We start from the raw sequence: 18,526 nt of genomic DNA, 5'->3' as shown, positions 1-18,526 counted from the left end.
CTCAGACTCACCCCTGTCTTTGGAATGAATACCCATTGGTACGTTCCCATACCAGGAACCACTTCGAGAACACAGCCTTTAGACAGTAATGTGCTGTTGAGAGCATCTGGATGATAGGTATGACCATGCCCCATTATGACCTCTGTACAAACTTTTAAGATTCTGGCAGGTGGGTGCAGAGAGCTACTCAACACACAGCACCCAAGACAAGCCTCACTTGTCAGTTCCCTTGCTTATATCAGACCTGCCACCTACCAACCTGGACTGGTCTGCCTCTCTCTCTGGTCTCTCTCTGCACTCCGTGGACGGGGGCCAGTTTCAAATTTCACCTGAGGAACTCTGGAGGGGATGTTTGCTAAGTAGATGGACGGACAGATGGACGGCTAGACGGCTGGCTGGCCGGCTAGGAGTCCATGTATGTGGAAACTCTCCGGAAAGTAAACTATAAAGAGCATGAGGAAAGTCGTCTCACTCCCAGCCCCTTCTTTCTAGATGGATCTTCATTCGCCAAGGCTGCAGATACTTGAGGACATCGACTTGAGCTGGGAAAACTGAACTTTGCCAGCTTCCGATCTGTCCCTGATAACTTCACGAAGGTGGAAGAATTCTTCGGGAGGAATATTTATGGTCAGTTCAGCTCTGCCAGGACCCAGGGCCGAACTCTAAAGTTATTTTCACCAACTTCTGTCTTTCCTTTCTGACTATTTCTTCCGTATCCTCACCCTGGCACAGACACAGAAGCCCTCATGCCACCTGTCCCTCATCCCAGGCCATCTCTCCCAAACATCCATTAACAGGCCTATTACCACAGGCGTCTTGTTACATAATTAAATTCACGCTGAGGTATGAAAGAAACCTAACACTCTGACAGCATTATTAAATAAGGTTATAGTAACTCACAGGTTTTTCTTAAAGTTTATTTATTTATTTTGAGAGAGAGAGAGAGAGAGCACACACAACCGGGGGAGGGGCAGAGAGAGAATCCCAAGCAGGCTCCACACTGTCAGCGCACAGCCCCATGCGGGGCTTGAACCCACAAACTGTGAGATCACGACCCGAGCCGAAACTACGAGTCAGACGCTTAACCACCCAGGTGCCCCTAACTCACAGCTTTAACTGGAAAGGAGATGTTTTTTAAATGAAAAAGTCAAGAAGCCTACCCCGTCTGCTATCTATCCTGCGGCCTGCTTTCTGCTTTTCCAAGTCTGCTAGGAAACAGGATACCTTTACAGCCCCATAGCATTCCCCTCTACCACACCACAGTCCAGAGCACCGCCAAACTCCACAGGACTCGATAAAACTTACGCACAGCCTGCAACTTGCACCACACACATATGCACGACGAGGGTGCCTTCTATACATGTGTGGTTACGCACATCCTATAAATACTGTGTCATGTTCAAGCATAGCCATAGCACCAGATCATAACACCCAATACTTGTATATGACCACAACCTTCTCCCCTAAACCTCTAATCCCTCCACTTCCCCCTCACTGGCATCAGGCGGTCAGAGAAATGAGGACTTCTCAATGTCACCCCCACAATGTTCCCAGTCTCCTTGCCCATCCTTCCTGTGCTCCCTCCCACGATGGAGGAGTTCCTCCTCTCCTACTAGAAGCAAATCCACCTTTTCCTTCCAACGCTTTGGGCACGATTCCCTCCCACCTCCTCCAAGACTTTGACCTCCTGGGTGTCTCCCTTTCTCTGGCTCCCTACCACCAACGCTTCGACACGTTTGAGTTCTTCTCATCCTTAAAAATAATTAAACAAACAAACAAAAACGCAACCCCGGAAAACCCTTCCCATGACGGAGTCTACCTTCTTCCCTAGCAGTAGCCTTGGTTCTGTCTTCTCTGCCAAACTTCACCATGTCGATGGTACATCTGTTCAACGGAATATGGTCCAGCGCTAAAGAGAAATGAGCTGTCAGGCCACGAGGAGACATGGAGGGGCCTTAAACACACATTACTAAGTGAAAAAAGCTAATCTGAAAGGATTACATACTGTGTGCTTTCAACCATGGAATGTTCTAGAAAAGACAACACTATGGAAAGAGTAAAAAGATCAGGGGTTGCCAGGGTTTTAGGGAGGAGGAAGAGTTGGAACTCAAGAGGATTTTTAGGGTAGTGAAGACACTAGAGACACTCTGTATGTTTATACCTGAAGGCAGCCTCTTCCTTCCCAAACTTGCTCTTCTGTCAGGTCCTCTACCTCGTCAGGGAACAGCATCAGAATCCGAATCCTGAAATCCACAGGTCCTCCCAACCTCTCCCCTCTCATCCCTGTCAGCCAAACGGTCACCGTGTTGCGTCCAGTCCACCTCACAATTCCCTCCACTGCTCCTCCCCCACTGTCACTACCCAGTCCAGGCCACCAGCAAATCTCTCCTGACCCTACAACAACCTAAACTGTTTACCCTCCCTCTGGGCAGGATCCATCGAGAGCTCCCCTCTTAAGATACTCTGAACTCCTAAAGATGAGTTCAAGGCCATCCAGGACCAGCCACTGTCTGTCTCTCGTATCTTGCCGTTTCCTCCAAGCATTCCGGGCTCCGTCCAGACTGAATTCCCTTAAGTTCCTGTTGCCAGGTTGCATACCTCAACCTCCTCCCTTTCTGGCCTTTGCACATACTGTTCTCCCTCTCTAGAACACTCTTCCCTTAGGATCCTTGCTCATAGCAAACCTTCAAGCCAAACCCTTCCCAACCTTCAGCTCTCTGACCCAATGTCAGTTCTGGAAAGCCTGCCCAGACCCACCTCCCTGCAAATGAAGTTGGACGCACCTGTCCATGGCATCATGTGCTACCCACCAAAGCAATCGTGTCTTTAGCATTACTGTTCACTCCATTTGATGTCTTCCCTGCTAGACCAAGCTCCTCGAGGGCAGGCTTCTGCGTCCTGCCAAGCACAGGGACCGGGAGCCTAGAGGCTTGGCACAGGGCTCGGAGCTTGGTGAGTATGGAGATAATATGTGTAAAGCTTGACCTAATATTTACCCTGTGAAAACATAACCCCATTCCACTGAGGCAGGAATCACAGCAGTCACAGAAGCTAAGTACAGGACAGAAAAGGGACCCATCCAATGCTTTTTTATTTCAAGCAGCGTTCGTTCTTTGCAAGCTCCTGGTTTTCCAAAGCTGCAGACTTGCTTTGGGAACCAAAGGGGAACCTACTTTGAACTTACATTTTAATTACTTTCTTTGGAAAACCAAAGGGAAACTTACTTTGAACTTGTATTTTAATTACAGCCTTTGGAAAACAAAGAGGAACTTAACTTTTTACTTACATTTTAACTCACCGAAGAGGGGAAAGTGGCGACAGTTGGTAAGATGCACAGCACCCCCAACATTAACCCCAACATTAACTGTTTCCTGAGGCAAATCCTACAATCCTAACGTCCTCTCAAGTGATTCTTGGGAAACCTCCTCAATTTACTTTCCTCTCTAAAGATTTGCTATCCCTACCTTGATCATTCATGGTATGACCCACTTTCAAGCCACCTAATATTCTTACCAAAATGCAAAAAAAATAATCACAGGGATCAACGATGCAAATGACTATAAAGGAAATGTAAGGCCTGCTTGAATAAGCAGAATCCCAAATGCACATAATGAACCACCTACACGCTCTGACCATGACCGAGCCAAGGAACTTGGAGCTATTATAATGTGGATCACATTCTGAAGGAAAAGTCCTAGCACTATCTGCCCACACACAAGCCGTGCCAGAAAACAATTCTTAAATCATGTAAAACCCAAAACTTTACAGGCAATGCACACATAAGTGACACATTCAGAACGAGCAACGTGATTTGGCACTGTGGCTCACTTGTATGTTCAATGCAACGTTAATTACACCTTAGTTCCTATTATGTGTTTTTCTTACAACAGAACAGCAACAGAACTTTTTTTTATAATTCAATTTGTCATCTCTATGTTTTTGGTCCCCAGTCGGAGCATCCGTGGAGGTCCAAAAACACTTCTGCCCCCATTTGATTCTTCCATCAGTTTAAGAACCAGAATTAAGTGTATACGGAAAGTGAATAGGGTGTTATCTTTTTTATCAAGGATTGTTATCGGATTTATATGGAAGTTGACTGAAATCATCATTTACACGGAAAGTAAACAGTATTGCAACACGAGGTGAAATCTTCTTCTCTAAATCGCACTTGCTCAAATGAACTACCATATGGACACCATGATCTAGGCAGGAGGATTCAGTCCAAAGTCTGCACCCAGACATTTCACATCCATAGAATTCTCAACCGCTTCTAAATGGAACGAGAATCCTTCTCAGCTTCTAAGTTTGATATCTATGCCTGTATGTTTAAGTCTCAGGACCAAATGTGATACTTCCTGCACATCACTCCCTCCAGCGCACGCTCTCCTCTGCCCTCTTGCCCGTACTCAGCTCTGTTCCCGAAGAATAAGCTAGTGGCACAGTGATACATCTTAGTCTCTGTATCCCATTCTGGCCAGGCCTTGACCTATGTCCTCACCATGTGCCCACCTGCTCACATATTCTCAGCCCACACCCACTTCACTTCCTGGGATGTAAATCACAAGAGTCTGACACCTTGAACTCCTTTGATCTGCTGTCTCCGGGAACGAGGCTTTAGACTAATGGTCCTGTCCCTCTATCCACACCAGACAGGACTAACTCTACCTGCCTGGGAAAAGCGTGCTTTCCTCTCTACTCCCCGGTTTGGGGCCTACATCGGTTATATCGGTAACACAGGGTGGGTGACTGGGATACAGGTTTAATTTGAGGCAAACTGTCCTCCGGACCTGCCCTCTCTATATTTTTATAAGACGAATGTCTACTCTCAAGCAAGTTATCCAAATTGCCTTTCTTGCAAGATAACATGTGGATAATATCAAACGCTTTATTCCCGTCTAGTCTATCCACTTTTTACCAAGTTTTCGCTTGCCCTTCCTGAAAGCTGGACATTATGACCTGTACTTAAGAACATAACGCAACGCAAGTGACCAAGATGAGCACAGAACATGTAGATAATCCGCGTTCCCCTGTTAGGGTGCTGTGTTTACAGCCATTCCCTCCACCCCCACCCCCCTCACCCCCCAGCTGCAGCTCCTTTACCACCATTCCCCCCCGAGCTGCTCTATAGGATTTCCAGCTGAAGTCCTCCCTTTCCTGGGTAAATCCAAGCAAGTTTGAGGATCACCTGTGCTGTCTACTTCTCCCTTTCAAGGCAAAGACCCTCAACTTGGAAGGCTTCAGGAACCTAAACGGAACAGACTCGGCTGGAGGGAGAGCTCCTGTGTGAAAATAAGACTTCCTGTTCATTATTCAAGGCCCAAACCTGTATTTGAGCCTTCCTCACAGGGCAGTTTCCAAAACCTCCCAGTTCCTTCCCCCCCCTCCCCCCCCCCCCCCCCCCGAATTCCTCACTGGCCACTGAAAATCTCACTTCCTTGGACAGTGCTCTCCCCTCCCAACCGCCAGTCCGCTCAACACTTTCTAGAACTCAGAGTGGCTCCTCCTTTGTGGCATCTGGATTAACAGTAAACCAAATCGGTGACCCAGCACAGACCCCGGCAGCACACCCTCCGCGGCCCCATTATCTTCAGTGTCTTTAGCACAGATTACCTCCCTGTACTCCAGGTGAGGGAACTCATCCCAAGTGGCCACACATTTGTTTTACCCGCACCCACCCCCCCCCCCGCCCCCGGTCCGTGTCAGTGGTTCACTTTACAAACGTGCAGCACTGCTGGGATTTGACTTTAAGGAATTGGGAATCACAGGGCTTGACTTCCCACCCTTTAAAGAGTTCGTCAATTTCCCTCTGGAAATTTCTCAAAAAGATAAGGAAAAGGATGAGAAAAAAAAAAAAAAAAAAAAAAACGACACCAAGGTAGGTATTAGCCACCGTTCCGGTACCTGCCAGACTTAAACACTACCACAGAGGGTGTCTGGAGTTGCCCTTCGCTCCTGGAGAAGCGCCGCTCATTCCGGTTCCTGGCAGGTGAGCCCCAGACCTAAGCGGAGACTTGGTCCTCGTTTAGAACTGACACCTGGGTGCGGGATCTTGCCTTACAACCGCTGGTGACACCGGGAAGGAAGGACCCAAGAGCGAATACGGAAAGAACAGACCAGAGCATCCCAACTACCCAAAGCATCCTTGGCCTCCCCGTCGTCACCTGGCATGCGCTGCCGCCGCTGGGCCGTGTCCCCTCCCGCCGCGCGCCCTGCGCGGTCCGGGCGGCGCCTCCTTACCTTGCGGGAGTACGGGGGCTTGCTCAGGTGGATGCCGTCGCGGACGAGCTTATCCCTGATCATGATCTTCAGCTTCAGCTTGGGGTAGCTCACCAGCTCCCTGCTGCGGGGGGCGGTCGTCTGGCTGCGGGGGTCCCCGCGGGTGCCCGAGGCCGGGCCGCCACACGGCTCCCCCCGGCGGCCGGTGGGGACGGTCACCGCGGGCGGCACGGGCGGCGGCTGCGGCTCCAGCGTGAAGTAGAGGCCGGCGGCGGCGGCATCCTGCTCCCGCAGCCGGCGCACGGCCTCCAGGATGCGGCGGCGGTGCGCGGGCGCCAGCACCCCGATGGCGTCCAGGTCCGGGTCCCCGATCTGTTTGCACACCTCCAGGTCATCGTAGCCGTTATCCACGAAGGACTCCGCGTACTGCGGGAGCTGCAGCGCTTTCAGCCACTCGTAAACTATGTTGGTGCACATGGTGGGACTGGAACCCCGCCGGCAAGCACCGTCCCAGCGCCCGAGCGGCACGGGCGGCACCAGTTCTTGGAACTTTTAATCCTCTCCTCCAAGGGGAAAGAGAAACCGCCGCGAAGTTCTCCGTGTAAAGGAAAGGAGAGGGCCGGAGCCAGAAAGCCAGCAGAAGAATCCCGAAGAGGGAGAAGCGTAAAAGCGGCAAAGTGAATTCCCCAAGCAGCCTGGAGCTCGCAGGCACTGGCGGCTGTGCGAGCCGCTCCGCTCCGCGCCGCCCCTGGATGCGCCGCCGCCGCGGGGAGGGGCGCGCGGCGGGCGCGGGAGGGGGCGGAGGCGGGCGGGGCCGGCACAGTCCTCGGACTCGCGCCGGGTCAGCGGCGCGCGGTGCCGCCCCGGAGTTTGCTCCGCGGGGACCGGCCGGGAGCCGCGCGCTGCATCTCGCCTTCCGGCGGCCGGTGGCGGCGTCTGAACGCGCGCCCCACGCTGGGGAGGCGGCTCCTCCGCGCAGCCCCGCGGCCGCCCTGGAGCGCCTCGTCTTCGCGAGTGCGGGTCACCGCCGTCCTCCCGGCGCGCAGCGGGCGGCTTCTAGGCTGCCCGGCTCCCGCGGCTGCCTGGGATCGTTCTGTGCATTTCTTTTTAATCCGATTTCTCTAGCTCGTGGAAATCTCACTTGGTCGCGAGCCGCCCCGACTTCGGCCGGCGCGCCCGCGGGCAGCCCAAGGGCACGTCCCGCTGCCTGACCCGGCCGGGCGAGGCCGTGAGGCCAAGTTGCCCTCCTCCTTGCCCAATCCGAGTTAGCTCCCCTTCCTCGGAGCCGGCGCGCAGGCCGGAGCCAGGCGGTCTGGCTTCTTCCGTGGACGCCCGCCCAGAGCCCCGAGCCGCGGCGCTTCAGCCCGGCGGGTGGGCGCGACGAGGGGACCGCCCGAGTCCAGCCGGCGCTGCGTGCCGCCCCTCCTCGCTGCGGCGGGGCGCGCGGGGCGGCGGAAAAAGCTGGCGCTCCTGCCTGGCTCTCTCCTCCGAAGCCCCCGAGTCTGCGAAAGTTTGGGATGGGTCGGACCTTTCCCCTGGACCGGCGCGTTCCACTCGCCCCCCGCCCCCCTACTTTCTGCCAGGTTCTTTCATCCTCGTCTCCAGTGTGCTTTCAGTCCGGTCCGCCCACCATGCATTCCGCCCGAATCTCCCGGGTGGCTCTGTCCCCAGGGACGCTTCTGGCGACCTGTCCTGGAGCCCAGGGAGCAGAGCTCACACCTCCCGCCCGGGATCGCGAGGACACGGATACACCGCCACCCAGCCGGCTTTAGAGGAGACGCTGGGACACCTTGGCGCGCCGCACTTTCTCTCCAGGGAAGAGAATCAGCCGAGTTTCCCCTTTTTTCCCAAATGCCTGGGCAAACGCCTGGGGGTGGGGACCCGAGCGGCAGGTGGAACAGAGCGAGTGCCTCGACTACATTTCCTGAATTATCTGATATCTTCTTGGGGCTAAGAGAATTTTGGTCGAGGTACTCGATGGGGCAGGTCTCCTCTCTTTTCGCAGAAGGGCGATTCAACTTCGCGCCTGAGATATTTGAGGACCGAAACTGGGCGCTGTTCCCGGAGGAGTCCCGGTGGGGAGTGCCATCCGCTAACCTGGACCTTGGAGACAGACTACTGATGATTTCAGAGTCGTTTCCAGAATTGCGCATTTGGCTTTGGGGGGTGGGGGAGGGGAGAGTCCTCTTTCCCTAAATCAGAAAAGCTTAACCCCTTAAGGGACACAGAGCCCTTAAAGAAGCAAACGGCAGCTTTGACCCTTTTGCCCGGAAAAGCACCCCACCTAGGCGCACCCAAAATGTTCCCTACAGTTCGGGGAGGGGGGGTCCCGGGGCTAGGGTGTCCGGGTTTCTGAGCTCAGGCACTAGCGAGCGGATCCCACGTTATGAAGAGCCGCCAGGAAGAACCTGCCAGGAAGGGACCTGTTGCAGGGTGGGAGGAGAACGAGCTCGAAGAGCTGTCGGGCTACCTGTAGCCCCTCGCTCCTGCTGTGATCAAGGCCACTCCTTCCGGAGCCCGAGCTGGGGCGGGGCGTTTCTCCCGGACGCTGGGATCCAGTCCTCGCGGCCCCGCGCTGCTGTCGCCTCTCCCGCGCCAAAGCAGACTCACAGTGCCCCCTTGCGGTCGCGCAGGCGAATTTTAAGGCGTTGTCCAAACACGCTTTATTCAGTGTAAGAGAGTGAGCCAAATCAATCTTTGTATTAGTTCCCTGCCCCACCTTTTAAATGAAGAATTTTTACATCACGTTTACCTTTGTACCCCAACGCTCTTTCCTAAGGACCTTTGATCTTTAGGAGGAAAACATTCCAGCAGTTTGAATTTTGCTGCTAAAGACATAAGTTATAGAAGATACTTACTTGGAACTCACTATATGTCAGGAATCTATACATGTATCTCCACGTATCTGACTAAGTAGTATTACATTCAGCATCTTACAGAAGAAGAAATTGAGGAAGCAGAACACTAATTTGACCCCTCCCCAAGATGTCGCCGTTCAGGACGGAGCAAGAGCTAGAACCCTGGAGGAATAAATTCAGGCTTGCCTGCCAGCTGCTATCCATTCCAGTCTCCAATGTATGCTGGAGGAAAACTTGGGCTGGTTGTAAGATAGGAGTCCACACCACCCCCCTTTCTTTTGGACTAGAGAACTTAAAGCTCTGGGGTTCTATCATTGGGGCTTTCTTTCCCAAGTCGTGCGAAAAGTCCAGCAGCTTCTTACTAGTTCTTTGCTTACTTGTACACAGCCTTTTCCCCTCCTGGAGCTTAAAGACATTCACCTTATCTCATTAATCCTCTGTGAAGGCAGCAAGTATTTTGATTTCCATTTTATAATTAGCGAAACTGGTTTGGGGAAGATAAATGACTGGCCCAAGGTCATGTAGTAAATCAGGAGGGAGACAAGAATAAACCTGCCTTGTCAAACTGTCACCCCAACAGGCAGCAGTGACTCTCCTTTATTTATGTGCAAAGTCACCATCCAATTAGGAAATAAAGTATCCTGGTGCTCCCTTTGGAAGGGAAGCCTTTTATAAATTAATCGGTTGTTAATCAGTCATAAATAAAACTTACTGTTACCTCTAGAGAAAACCTGCTGTCTGGAGACTTCTGAACTACAGGGGCGCTTTTTCTAGATATCCTTCTCCTTCTCTGGTCTCCTCCACTGGCTCACCTCTTTTATGTGTGAACCCTCAAGGCTTCTATCTTTCGACTGCTTGCCTTAGCATACAAGCCTAAAGAGATTTAGTTCTAGAGGCCACTACGTGTAATTTCAAATGCAGAGGGTTTATAGCCTAACTGTGTCTCTACCCATGGCTACCGTCCAAAGCAAAACTGGAAAGAATGACTGGTTAATATTAAGATTTAGAACTAGGGTTTGGGAGGTAGGAGGCCATTCGAGATTGTCTGAAACATCCACGTTTGCATGGAGGAAGTCAAGGCTCAGGAAGGACAGTGGACTTACCTGAGATCACACAGCTAGCTCAGGATAGAACCAGAGCAGCAACCATCTCGATTTCCTCGAATGCTCATCACAATTGCTACATGACCTCATTTTTCTGTAAGTGCCTGGCTTCTTTTGCAATCATTCATTTACTCATCAAATGTGTATTAAGTAGACATCCCAGTGCCAGTCACTGAACTAAAAAGAGAAGAGTTTTCTTCATTAAAGGGAACTGGAGAGCTCTCAGAATTTTTAACATGTATAGAATAAATGGAAAGTTTCTTTTAATATATATTAGTTCATTAATCAGGAAGATTACAAAAGTTCTATTTTCTAAAAGCTTGAATTGATAATCCAAATTCTATGAATCGTAACATTAGCCGAAATCGGAAATTAAACTGTAGTTCACATCCACACAAAAATGTACTTAAAAAAAAAACAAAAAAACCACAAGTGGCTATTATGTTCCTAGGCATAGCCTTAGAACAGCAAATTAATTTACTCAACATACATTGTCAAGTGCCTATAATTTTACAAGTACTTCTGAGTGGTATTGCTTTATTAGAGTTTTTTTTTTTACATGAAAATTTTCAGAACACTTATCATGCTGTTTATTATTTAATATGTTTGGGGCCAGATTTTTTTTTTTTTTTTTCAGAAAGAACTTCTTACCTAATGAAAATCAATGGAAAAATAGGTTGTGAAAAAAGTTTCTTTATAGGCACCATTTTAGAATTGTTTTGCACTAGTGATAACTCTGGCAAAATGCCTATTGATACTCTCAGTGTAATAAATTAATGATAATCATATTCAGGTTTTAAATTCTAAATATCAGGAAACAGCTTTTCCACTTTGCTCAGACTCTGTAACTTGATTTAAGGATATAGAGTGAAAAATCATTTATTATGAAATTTTCTTGGTGCCACATAGGTTTCATAGCATTTTATCCCAAAGATAAATGTTCTCACACAGGGTGCGTAAAAATTAAATTCCATTAACATCTGTTAAACGTCAGTCCCCAGGGTGTCTAGCCTTGTAAAAGTCAAGTATATATAATATTAATCTTAAAATGCAGAATATGTTTTGCCTCTCCTTAACCATGAGCTAAAAAGCATCTAGAAGGAACATATGCCATAGGGAGAAATGAGAACAATACACTTGAGTGATGTAACGGGCAATCTGTTCTCTGGTGGCTGGGGGTGAGGCAACTACATTAGGGGAAGCCTGGGCGGAGGCGTCTGGTAAGATGTCTGATCTGTATACATTATACTCGTGTGACAACACATATATGCAAGAAGGAGAGACAAGAAACAGTAGGGAGTCACAGCAGGATACCATTAGATTATTCATTTCTATTATAACATGCCTTTCTTTCTTTAAGGAGGGAACAAAAGGTGAAAAGAAAAATGTGCAAGAAGTCAAAGACCTGGAGGTCACTAACAGAAAGATAGCCCAGCGAGAAGAGGCTAGTGATAGACAATAAAATGAGATCCATTTTTTTACATTCGTATCCTCGCATCTCTGGTACTCCCCAAACCTTCTATTATTTTTAAATGCACCCACAAAGAGGGCAAAAGTATTAGTCCAGTGTTTTCTAAGGTAAAATGATAGGTGGAATATTTCGTTAAATAACCATAAGCAGCTCTTGGAACTTCCTTTTTTTTTTTTTTTTCCAGTCTAAGTCAGCAAAAACGAACCTAAAAGTTAGGTTATATAATCTCCTACGAATGAAATGATATTGAGAAAAGCTATTTCAGGACTACTGGATGGCTCAGTCAGTTAAGTGACAGACTCTTGATTTCAGCTCAGGTCACGAACTCACGGTTCAAGAGTTTGAACCCTAAGTCGGGCTCTGCACTGACAGTTTGGAGCCTAGAGCCTGCTTTGGAGTCTCTGTCTCCCTTTCTCTCTGCCCACTCCTCTCCTCCACAAACACAGGCGCGCACGTGCGCATGCTCTCTCTCTTCCTTTCTCTCAAAAAACAAATAAATAAACTTTTTTTTCAAAGCTATTTCAGAAAAGTGAAAGTTATTTATGTAACCACAACATTGCAATCACTCAATTGATAACCAGGTGTCCAAATCAAATAAATATTAGCTGTTCCCATCTAACAGTGACTTCCATTCTGGAGTTAGGACAAAGAATTTGATGGAGGCTACTTCTTGAGATCTACCTGGCTCCAGATGACTGGGAGGTTGTAGGTTGTCTTTTTTGAAGCAAAGTCATTTCATAGGTTTGTTTTAAAATCTATTCCTTCTTATTTGACTTAAATTTGCTATTGGGGGCTGCCTAGCTGGCTCAGTTGGTAGACCATGCAACTCTTGATCATGGGGTTGTGAGTTCAAGCCCCACATTGGGTGTAGAGATTACTTAAAAATAAAGTCTTTTAGCGACACCTGGATGGCTCAGTGGGTTGCGTACCTGACTCGATTTTGGCTCAGGTCCTGATCCCAGGGTCGTGGGATCGAGCCCCATGTTAGGCTTTATACTGAGTGGAGCCTGCTTAATATTCTCTCCCTCTCTCTCTCTCTCTCTCTTTGTCTCTCTCAAATTAAAAAAATAAAATAAAATCTTCTAAGAAAATTTTTGCTATTGGAATATGTAGGCTAAAACTCTTGAATCCTTGACTTGTAAGAGACTGGCACATAATTAGAACTTCTGTGGAAGCCTGAGGTCTTTCCAGCTTTGGAGACAGGTAGTGTGCATTGCAGTTTCAAAACGCTAAACTTTGGGGTCACTTTTTATATATATATGACATCTTAGACCTTATTTATGGATGTGGCAACATAAAACCTGAGTGCAACATCAGATCCTTAGGCCAGCAGAGCCCTGTTCCTAAAAGGATGGTTGACAAATATGGGAATAGCAGATGTTTTGGCTACACCTTTAAAACTTTTCAGTTTAACAGTTTCATCAAAACCAAATTTCAGACTCTCTTTTAGGGTTGTTCAGCTGTCTTGTCTGAGTGAGCCCAGACCCCCTTGGACCACAGTCATGGTCTCGAAAACATGCTCTCAGCCAGGGTGTTCTGACCTCAGAGAACTTGCTAGTGGCCAAGAAAGGGGGTCTTCAGGGAACCTGCCCAGAAAAACATAAACGATTCATTCTTTATATTGTACACCAGGATAAATTCCAAATGGATCAGAAGCCTAAAGATAAAGATAAAATGATATACTTATTAAAAGAAAATATAAGTATATGGGGAAGACTTTCTTAATTTTGCTTCAATTTCCAGAAAGAATGGGAAAAAAAATTGCTAACATTTGATTACATAAATATAAAAAAATGCATGCATGGCAAACAAATAAAATAAAAACTAAAAAAAAAATCAACTGTCACTAGCAAAGTAAAAAGATAAATGACACACTGTGGGAAAATATTCAGATTTGTATGACAATCAAGGACTGATATAGTTAATACCAAAAAAAAAAAAAGCAAAGAAAGAAAAATAAAGCATCTAAAAATAGAGAAGGAAACAGGCAGAAGACCTATGGGGAAATGGGCCAGATAGTTACAAGCAATAATACAAATGGATATTCATTTGAGCGATTCTCCACCTTCCCCAAATAAAAGAAAAACACATTCAAACTCTACTGAGAAGCCATGGCTTACCTAACAGATTAGCAAAAATCCAAAAGTTTAGCAACAAACTCTGTTGCCGAGGCCGTAGAGAAATGAACATTCTCACAGATTGAGGGTAAATAAATGCAAGATGACAAAACCTACACATTGGTCAGACTCAGAGAGGTAAAATTCACATTATCTAATTTAATTAAAAGAGAACTGTTAACCAGGTATTGAATCTAAAAGACCAAAAGTAAACCCTGCAGTCTCACAATACAGTAATTCCAGGAAAAAGCTTTTTTCCCTACAAGTTGAGGAAACCAAGGAAACAGGTTGGGATTCGAATACGGACACTTGGAGAAGGATCCCTGCTGAGCTGGAACCCAGAATCCTGAGAAAGTCGCACTGCCTGACTGGTCAAGAGAAAGGCCACCTGACTGGTTAGGAGAAAAGACCTGGTGAGCTAGGATCGGACCTTTGAAGAAAGGGTACCATCTCACTGGCACGAACCCCAAGAGTTCAAAGGAGGCCCCACAGAGCAGAGGTTTCTAGGGTAGGTTACTGACTGCCTGGGGCAGAAACCTAACAGTGGGTTCTAGGAGTGTAGAAAATCAGAAACCATATCCTCCCCTTACTGGAGGCAACAAAGCAGAAGGCAGTAAATCCCTTGTCCATTTTCCTGATTTGCATTCTGCCTCCAGCACACTTTTACCAAAACTCAACAGGGAGCCTGCCGGTACAGCAGAAATGTGTGCTGAGTTCAGGTGTCAGCGGCTTTAAGTGGAGGATAAAATGGTGGATCTGAGAGATGAGAAAAAATAGCCCGCACCACACCGATGGAGGAGGATTTGGCAACATTCCCCCAAACATCATGTTCATTTACCCTTCAATTTAGCAATCCCACTTCTACAAATCTTTCCCAAAAATACTAGCAAAGTTTCTAAAAATTAAGTATGCGTAAAACTATTTATCCCAGTACTGTTTGTATTAGCTAACTATTAGAACCAAATGCCCATCAATAAGGGACTGATGGAATAGGCTACGGAATAAGTCAGCACAATGAAGTAGGCGGCAACTGTTAAAGGAATCAGGACTATCTCCATACGCTAGACATATTACTATTTGAAATACCATTTGAAACAAAAACAAAAGAAAACAAAACAAAAACTCAAGAGGGGGGAAAGTACTTATAACATGCTACTCTCTATTCAATGAAGAGGAAGTATGGATATAGGCCCTATAATTTCAGAAATGGTTACCCAAAAAGAGATATATGGAAAGGATGGAAGGGACCGGGACGGGACTTTAAATAACTTTGCTTTGTAGATTTGACTGTGAAGCCATGAAAGGTAATTATAAAATTAAATTTTAAAAGGTAACCTCCCCAAACTAGAAATAAAACAAAAGAAATATAATTGTTTGGTAGTGGCATAACTACATAGAGAGGAGCTTTCCAAGAATCTTTGAAAAGTAGTAGGCTGACCCTATGACCCAGCAACTGATACAAAATGATACAAAAACGCTCACTCTCTGTCTCTCTCTCAAAAATAAATAAACATTAAAAATTAAAAAATATATATTTATAAAAATGTAAAACAATGCTTCCTTTCTTGTGAACTTTCTATTTTAGAAAATATAGTTATTTCCCATGAAATTATGGTATTTGTGTTAACATGTAGGGGTTTATTATTGTTACTTTAAACAAATAAATGTTTTAAAGTTTCCTTAGTTTTGGGGTGCCTGGGTGGCTCAGTAGGTTAAGTGTCCGACTTCAGCTCAGGTCACGATCTCACGGTTCATGGGTTCAAACCCTGCGTAGGGCTCTGTGCTGACAGCTCAGAGCTGGAGCCTGTTTCAGATTCTGTGTCTCCCTCTCTCTCTCTGCCCCTTCCCCACTCACACTCTGTCTCTCTCAAAAATAAACATTTAAAAAAAGAAGAAAGAAGAAGAAAATCACTTAAAGTTTTCTTAGTTTTAATTTCTAATGTGATAAATATCAGTAGATAAAGTCCACATAAACAGAAGTTCTGTGGATCCTCAATAACTTTTAAGAGTATAATGTACTCATAAAACAAAAGGTTTGATAAATGCTGATCTAAATAATGTCAATGGCTGACAACATCACCAAAAGAGTGACATTCAGACATTGTTATTACTCGTTATTACTTCCTATTGGAAATAGACACTACCTATAAAGTAGTCTTGCCAAAAGTGATACCGAGCCTGATTCTGTTCCGAGCTCTACATCCACCAATTTCTTGAAATTGTGGAAGATGCAGTCAGCAAGATTCAGACCGAGAGAAACTCTGGAGAAAAAAAACAACTGGTTTCCTTAAACAAAAATGGCGGGGTAGGGTTGGGTGGGGAGAGAAAGGGAGAGAGAGAGAGAGAGAGAGAGGGGAGGCTTTGACAAGAGAAACAACAAGCAGATCAACCAGTTTTAAAATACGGACTTTTTTTTTTTTCTGGAACCTGATTCAAACAGCACTGTTGAATATTGCTATAAGAAAATGCGAAAGATGTGAACGCTGACTAAAAATTTGTTGATATTAGGAAACTACTGATAATTTTTAGGTGTGATAATAGTACCATAGGTATGTGTGCTTCCCTTTTTTTTTTTAATGGAGACGTTCTATAGAGATGAAAATTTTAGAGACAAAATGATATAAAGCCTGGTATTTGGTTCACAATAACCTGGAGAGGCAAGAGGTGATAATACATGAAACGAGATTAGCCATGAGTTCATTGTTGATGCTGGGAGATACTAAATCTGGCTCATTATATTATTTTCTTTACTTTTTTACGTGTTTTCAAATGTCCAGGGTAACAAGTTAAACAAATACATAGGGTATGCAAATTCCACATTGTCCTGTGGGCCGACCTACAACCCTGCGGACAGACACTAGATGGTCTATTGTAATTAAAACACACTGCTTACCGCCTCTCAGAGGGGGAGATTGACAATGACAGAGATCAGAGATACTATGTGGAGGTCAGAGTTGCAGGGGGTCAGAACCAGAAGGGTTGAAAGGAGCTTTACATACAATCTATGTTTGGTGCACCAGTAGGGTGGAACTAGAATTTAAAAATGGGAAAAATACTTTATGACATTATTTCTTTTGTCATTTAATATTTCTTAAGTGCCTGTCATGTATCAAGCACTGTTCTTTTTTTTTTTTAATTTTTTAATGTTTATTTATGTTTGAGAGAGAGAAAGAGAGTATGTGAGCAGCTGAGCGGCACAGAGAGAGGGGGACACAGGATCTGAAGCAGGCTCTAGGTTCTGAGCTGTCAGCACAGAGCCGGATGCGGGGCTCAAACCCACAAACTGTGAGATCATGACCTGAGCCTGAAGTCGAAGCTTAATGGACTGAGCCCCCCAGGCGCCCTTCTTTTTTTTGTTTTAATTTTGATTTATTCTTGAGAGAGAGAGCGAGAGCATGAGCGGGGTAAGGGAGAGAGAGGGAGGCACAGAATCTGAAGCAGGCTCCAGGATCCGAGCTGTCAGCACAGAGCTCCATGTGGGACTCGAACTCACGGACCGCGAGATCATGACCTGAGCCTCAAGTTGGAGGCTTAACCGACAGAGCCGCCCAGGTGCTCCTTTTTGTTTTTGTTTTTGTTTTGGGTTTTTTTTGTTTTAATTTTTAATATCAAGTGCTGTTCTAAGCGTGGAGACACAGCAGTGCCAGAGAGAGACAGTCTCCGTTCTCATGAGGCTTGCATCAATAACTGTATTTCGGGTGAAGATAAAAAAATATGAAGAAGAATATAGAAAGGAAGAAAGAATATCCTGGAACACCTGGAGGAAGAAATGTGCAGGGTAGAGGGAACCGCAGATGCAAAGGCACTGAGGCAGCATCGAGCATCGTGCGTTTGGGGAGAAGGTCTGTGTACTAGAGCAAAGTGAAAGCGGGGGAGAGTGGTAGCAGTCGGAGTAGAGAGGGAGGCAGGACCAAATCACCACAAGGGCATTGGAGCTTCTTTCTTCTTCTTTTTTTATTTTTAATATTTATTTATTTTTGAGAGAGAGGGTGCACATGCACGGGGGAGGGTCAGACAGAGGGGGACAGAGGATCCAAAGCGGGCTCCGTGCTGACAGCAGCGAGCCCAACGTGGGGCTCGAACTCAAGAACTGCGAGATAATGACCTGAGCCGAAGCCAGACGCCGGGCGCCCCCGGAGCTTGTTTCAAATGTGATGGAGAGCCACGGGAGGGTTCTGAGCAGGGGACCTTGAGCTGATTTATAGTTTAACAGGGCTACTCTGGCTGCTCCATGGAGTAGAAACCGCAGGGACCAAGCGCAGACGAGGTGAGACCTCACAAGAAGCTACTTCCACTGAAGGCCCAGCAAGGCCTTGGACTAGACCACTACCATGGCAAACAGGATGAGATGTGTCCAGAATGTGTAATATACTAGTGGTACTTGTTGGGTGTGGACTGTTGAAAAGGGAGGAACCTGTGGGGACCCCTAAATTGTTGGCACGAGCGAATGGGGGTACCAGTTGCCACATCCCGAAATAGAGCAAAGAGGAGTGAGTTGGGGAGTGGGGGCGGAGAGGAAGCAAAGGTCTTCATTGGACACAGGGAGTTTCAGGTGCCTGATGCATCTAGGTGGAGCCATCCAGGGGAGCTTGTAGTGAGGGGAGAGCCTTGGGAAGAAATGCAAAGGGCCGTTTCAGAGGCGGTTGCTATTTAAAGTCATAAGATGAAATAAGACTGGATGAAGGAAAGCAAAGGATGAAACTTCAGGGCACCGCAACGCGGAGAATCTGGATGGGACTCTGACGAGCCACAGGAGAGGAG

The 18,526-nt window shown here is 46.8% G+C and overlaps 1 protein-coding gene across 2 annotated transcripts in view; it reads right to left on the bottom strand.

Annotated features, from left to right (window-relative positions):
* Nucleotides 1-7,348, bottom strand: part of SAMD5 (sterile alpha motif domain containing 5) — a 58,347-nt gene extending 50,999 nt beyond the window's left edge. Inside the window, exon 1 of one of the 2 annotated variants that reach the window (XM_043592573.1) lies at nucleotides 6,238-7,348. In XM_043592573.1, coding sequence (XP_043448508.1) covers nucleotides 6,238-6,693 — 456 coding nt within the window. In that variant the 5' untranslated portion in view covers nucleotides 6,694-7,348. The remainder of the gene's footprint in view (nucleotides 1-6,237) is intronic. The other variant, XM_043592574.1, reaches the window with a different exon arrangement.
* Between the last annotated feature and the right edge of the window lie 11,178 nt (nucleotides 7,349-18,526).

Source organism: Prionailurus bengalensis, chromosome B2 (genome assembly GCF_016509475.1).
Source record: "Prionailurus bengalensis isolate Pbe53 chromosome B2, Fcat_Pben_1.1_paternal_pri, whole genome shotgun sequence".
Lineage (NCBI taxonomy): Eukaryota > Metazoa > Chordata > Mammalia > Carnivora > Felidae > Prionailurus > Prionailurus bengalensis.
Note: the sequence above shows the minus strand (reverse complement) of the source record. Positions and strands in the feature narration are given on the sequence as shown.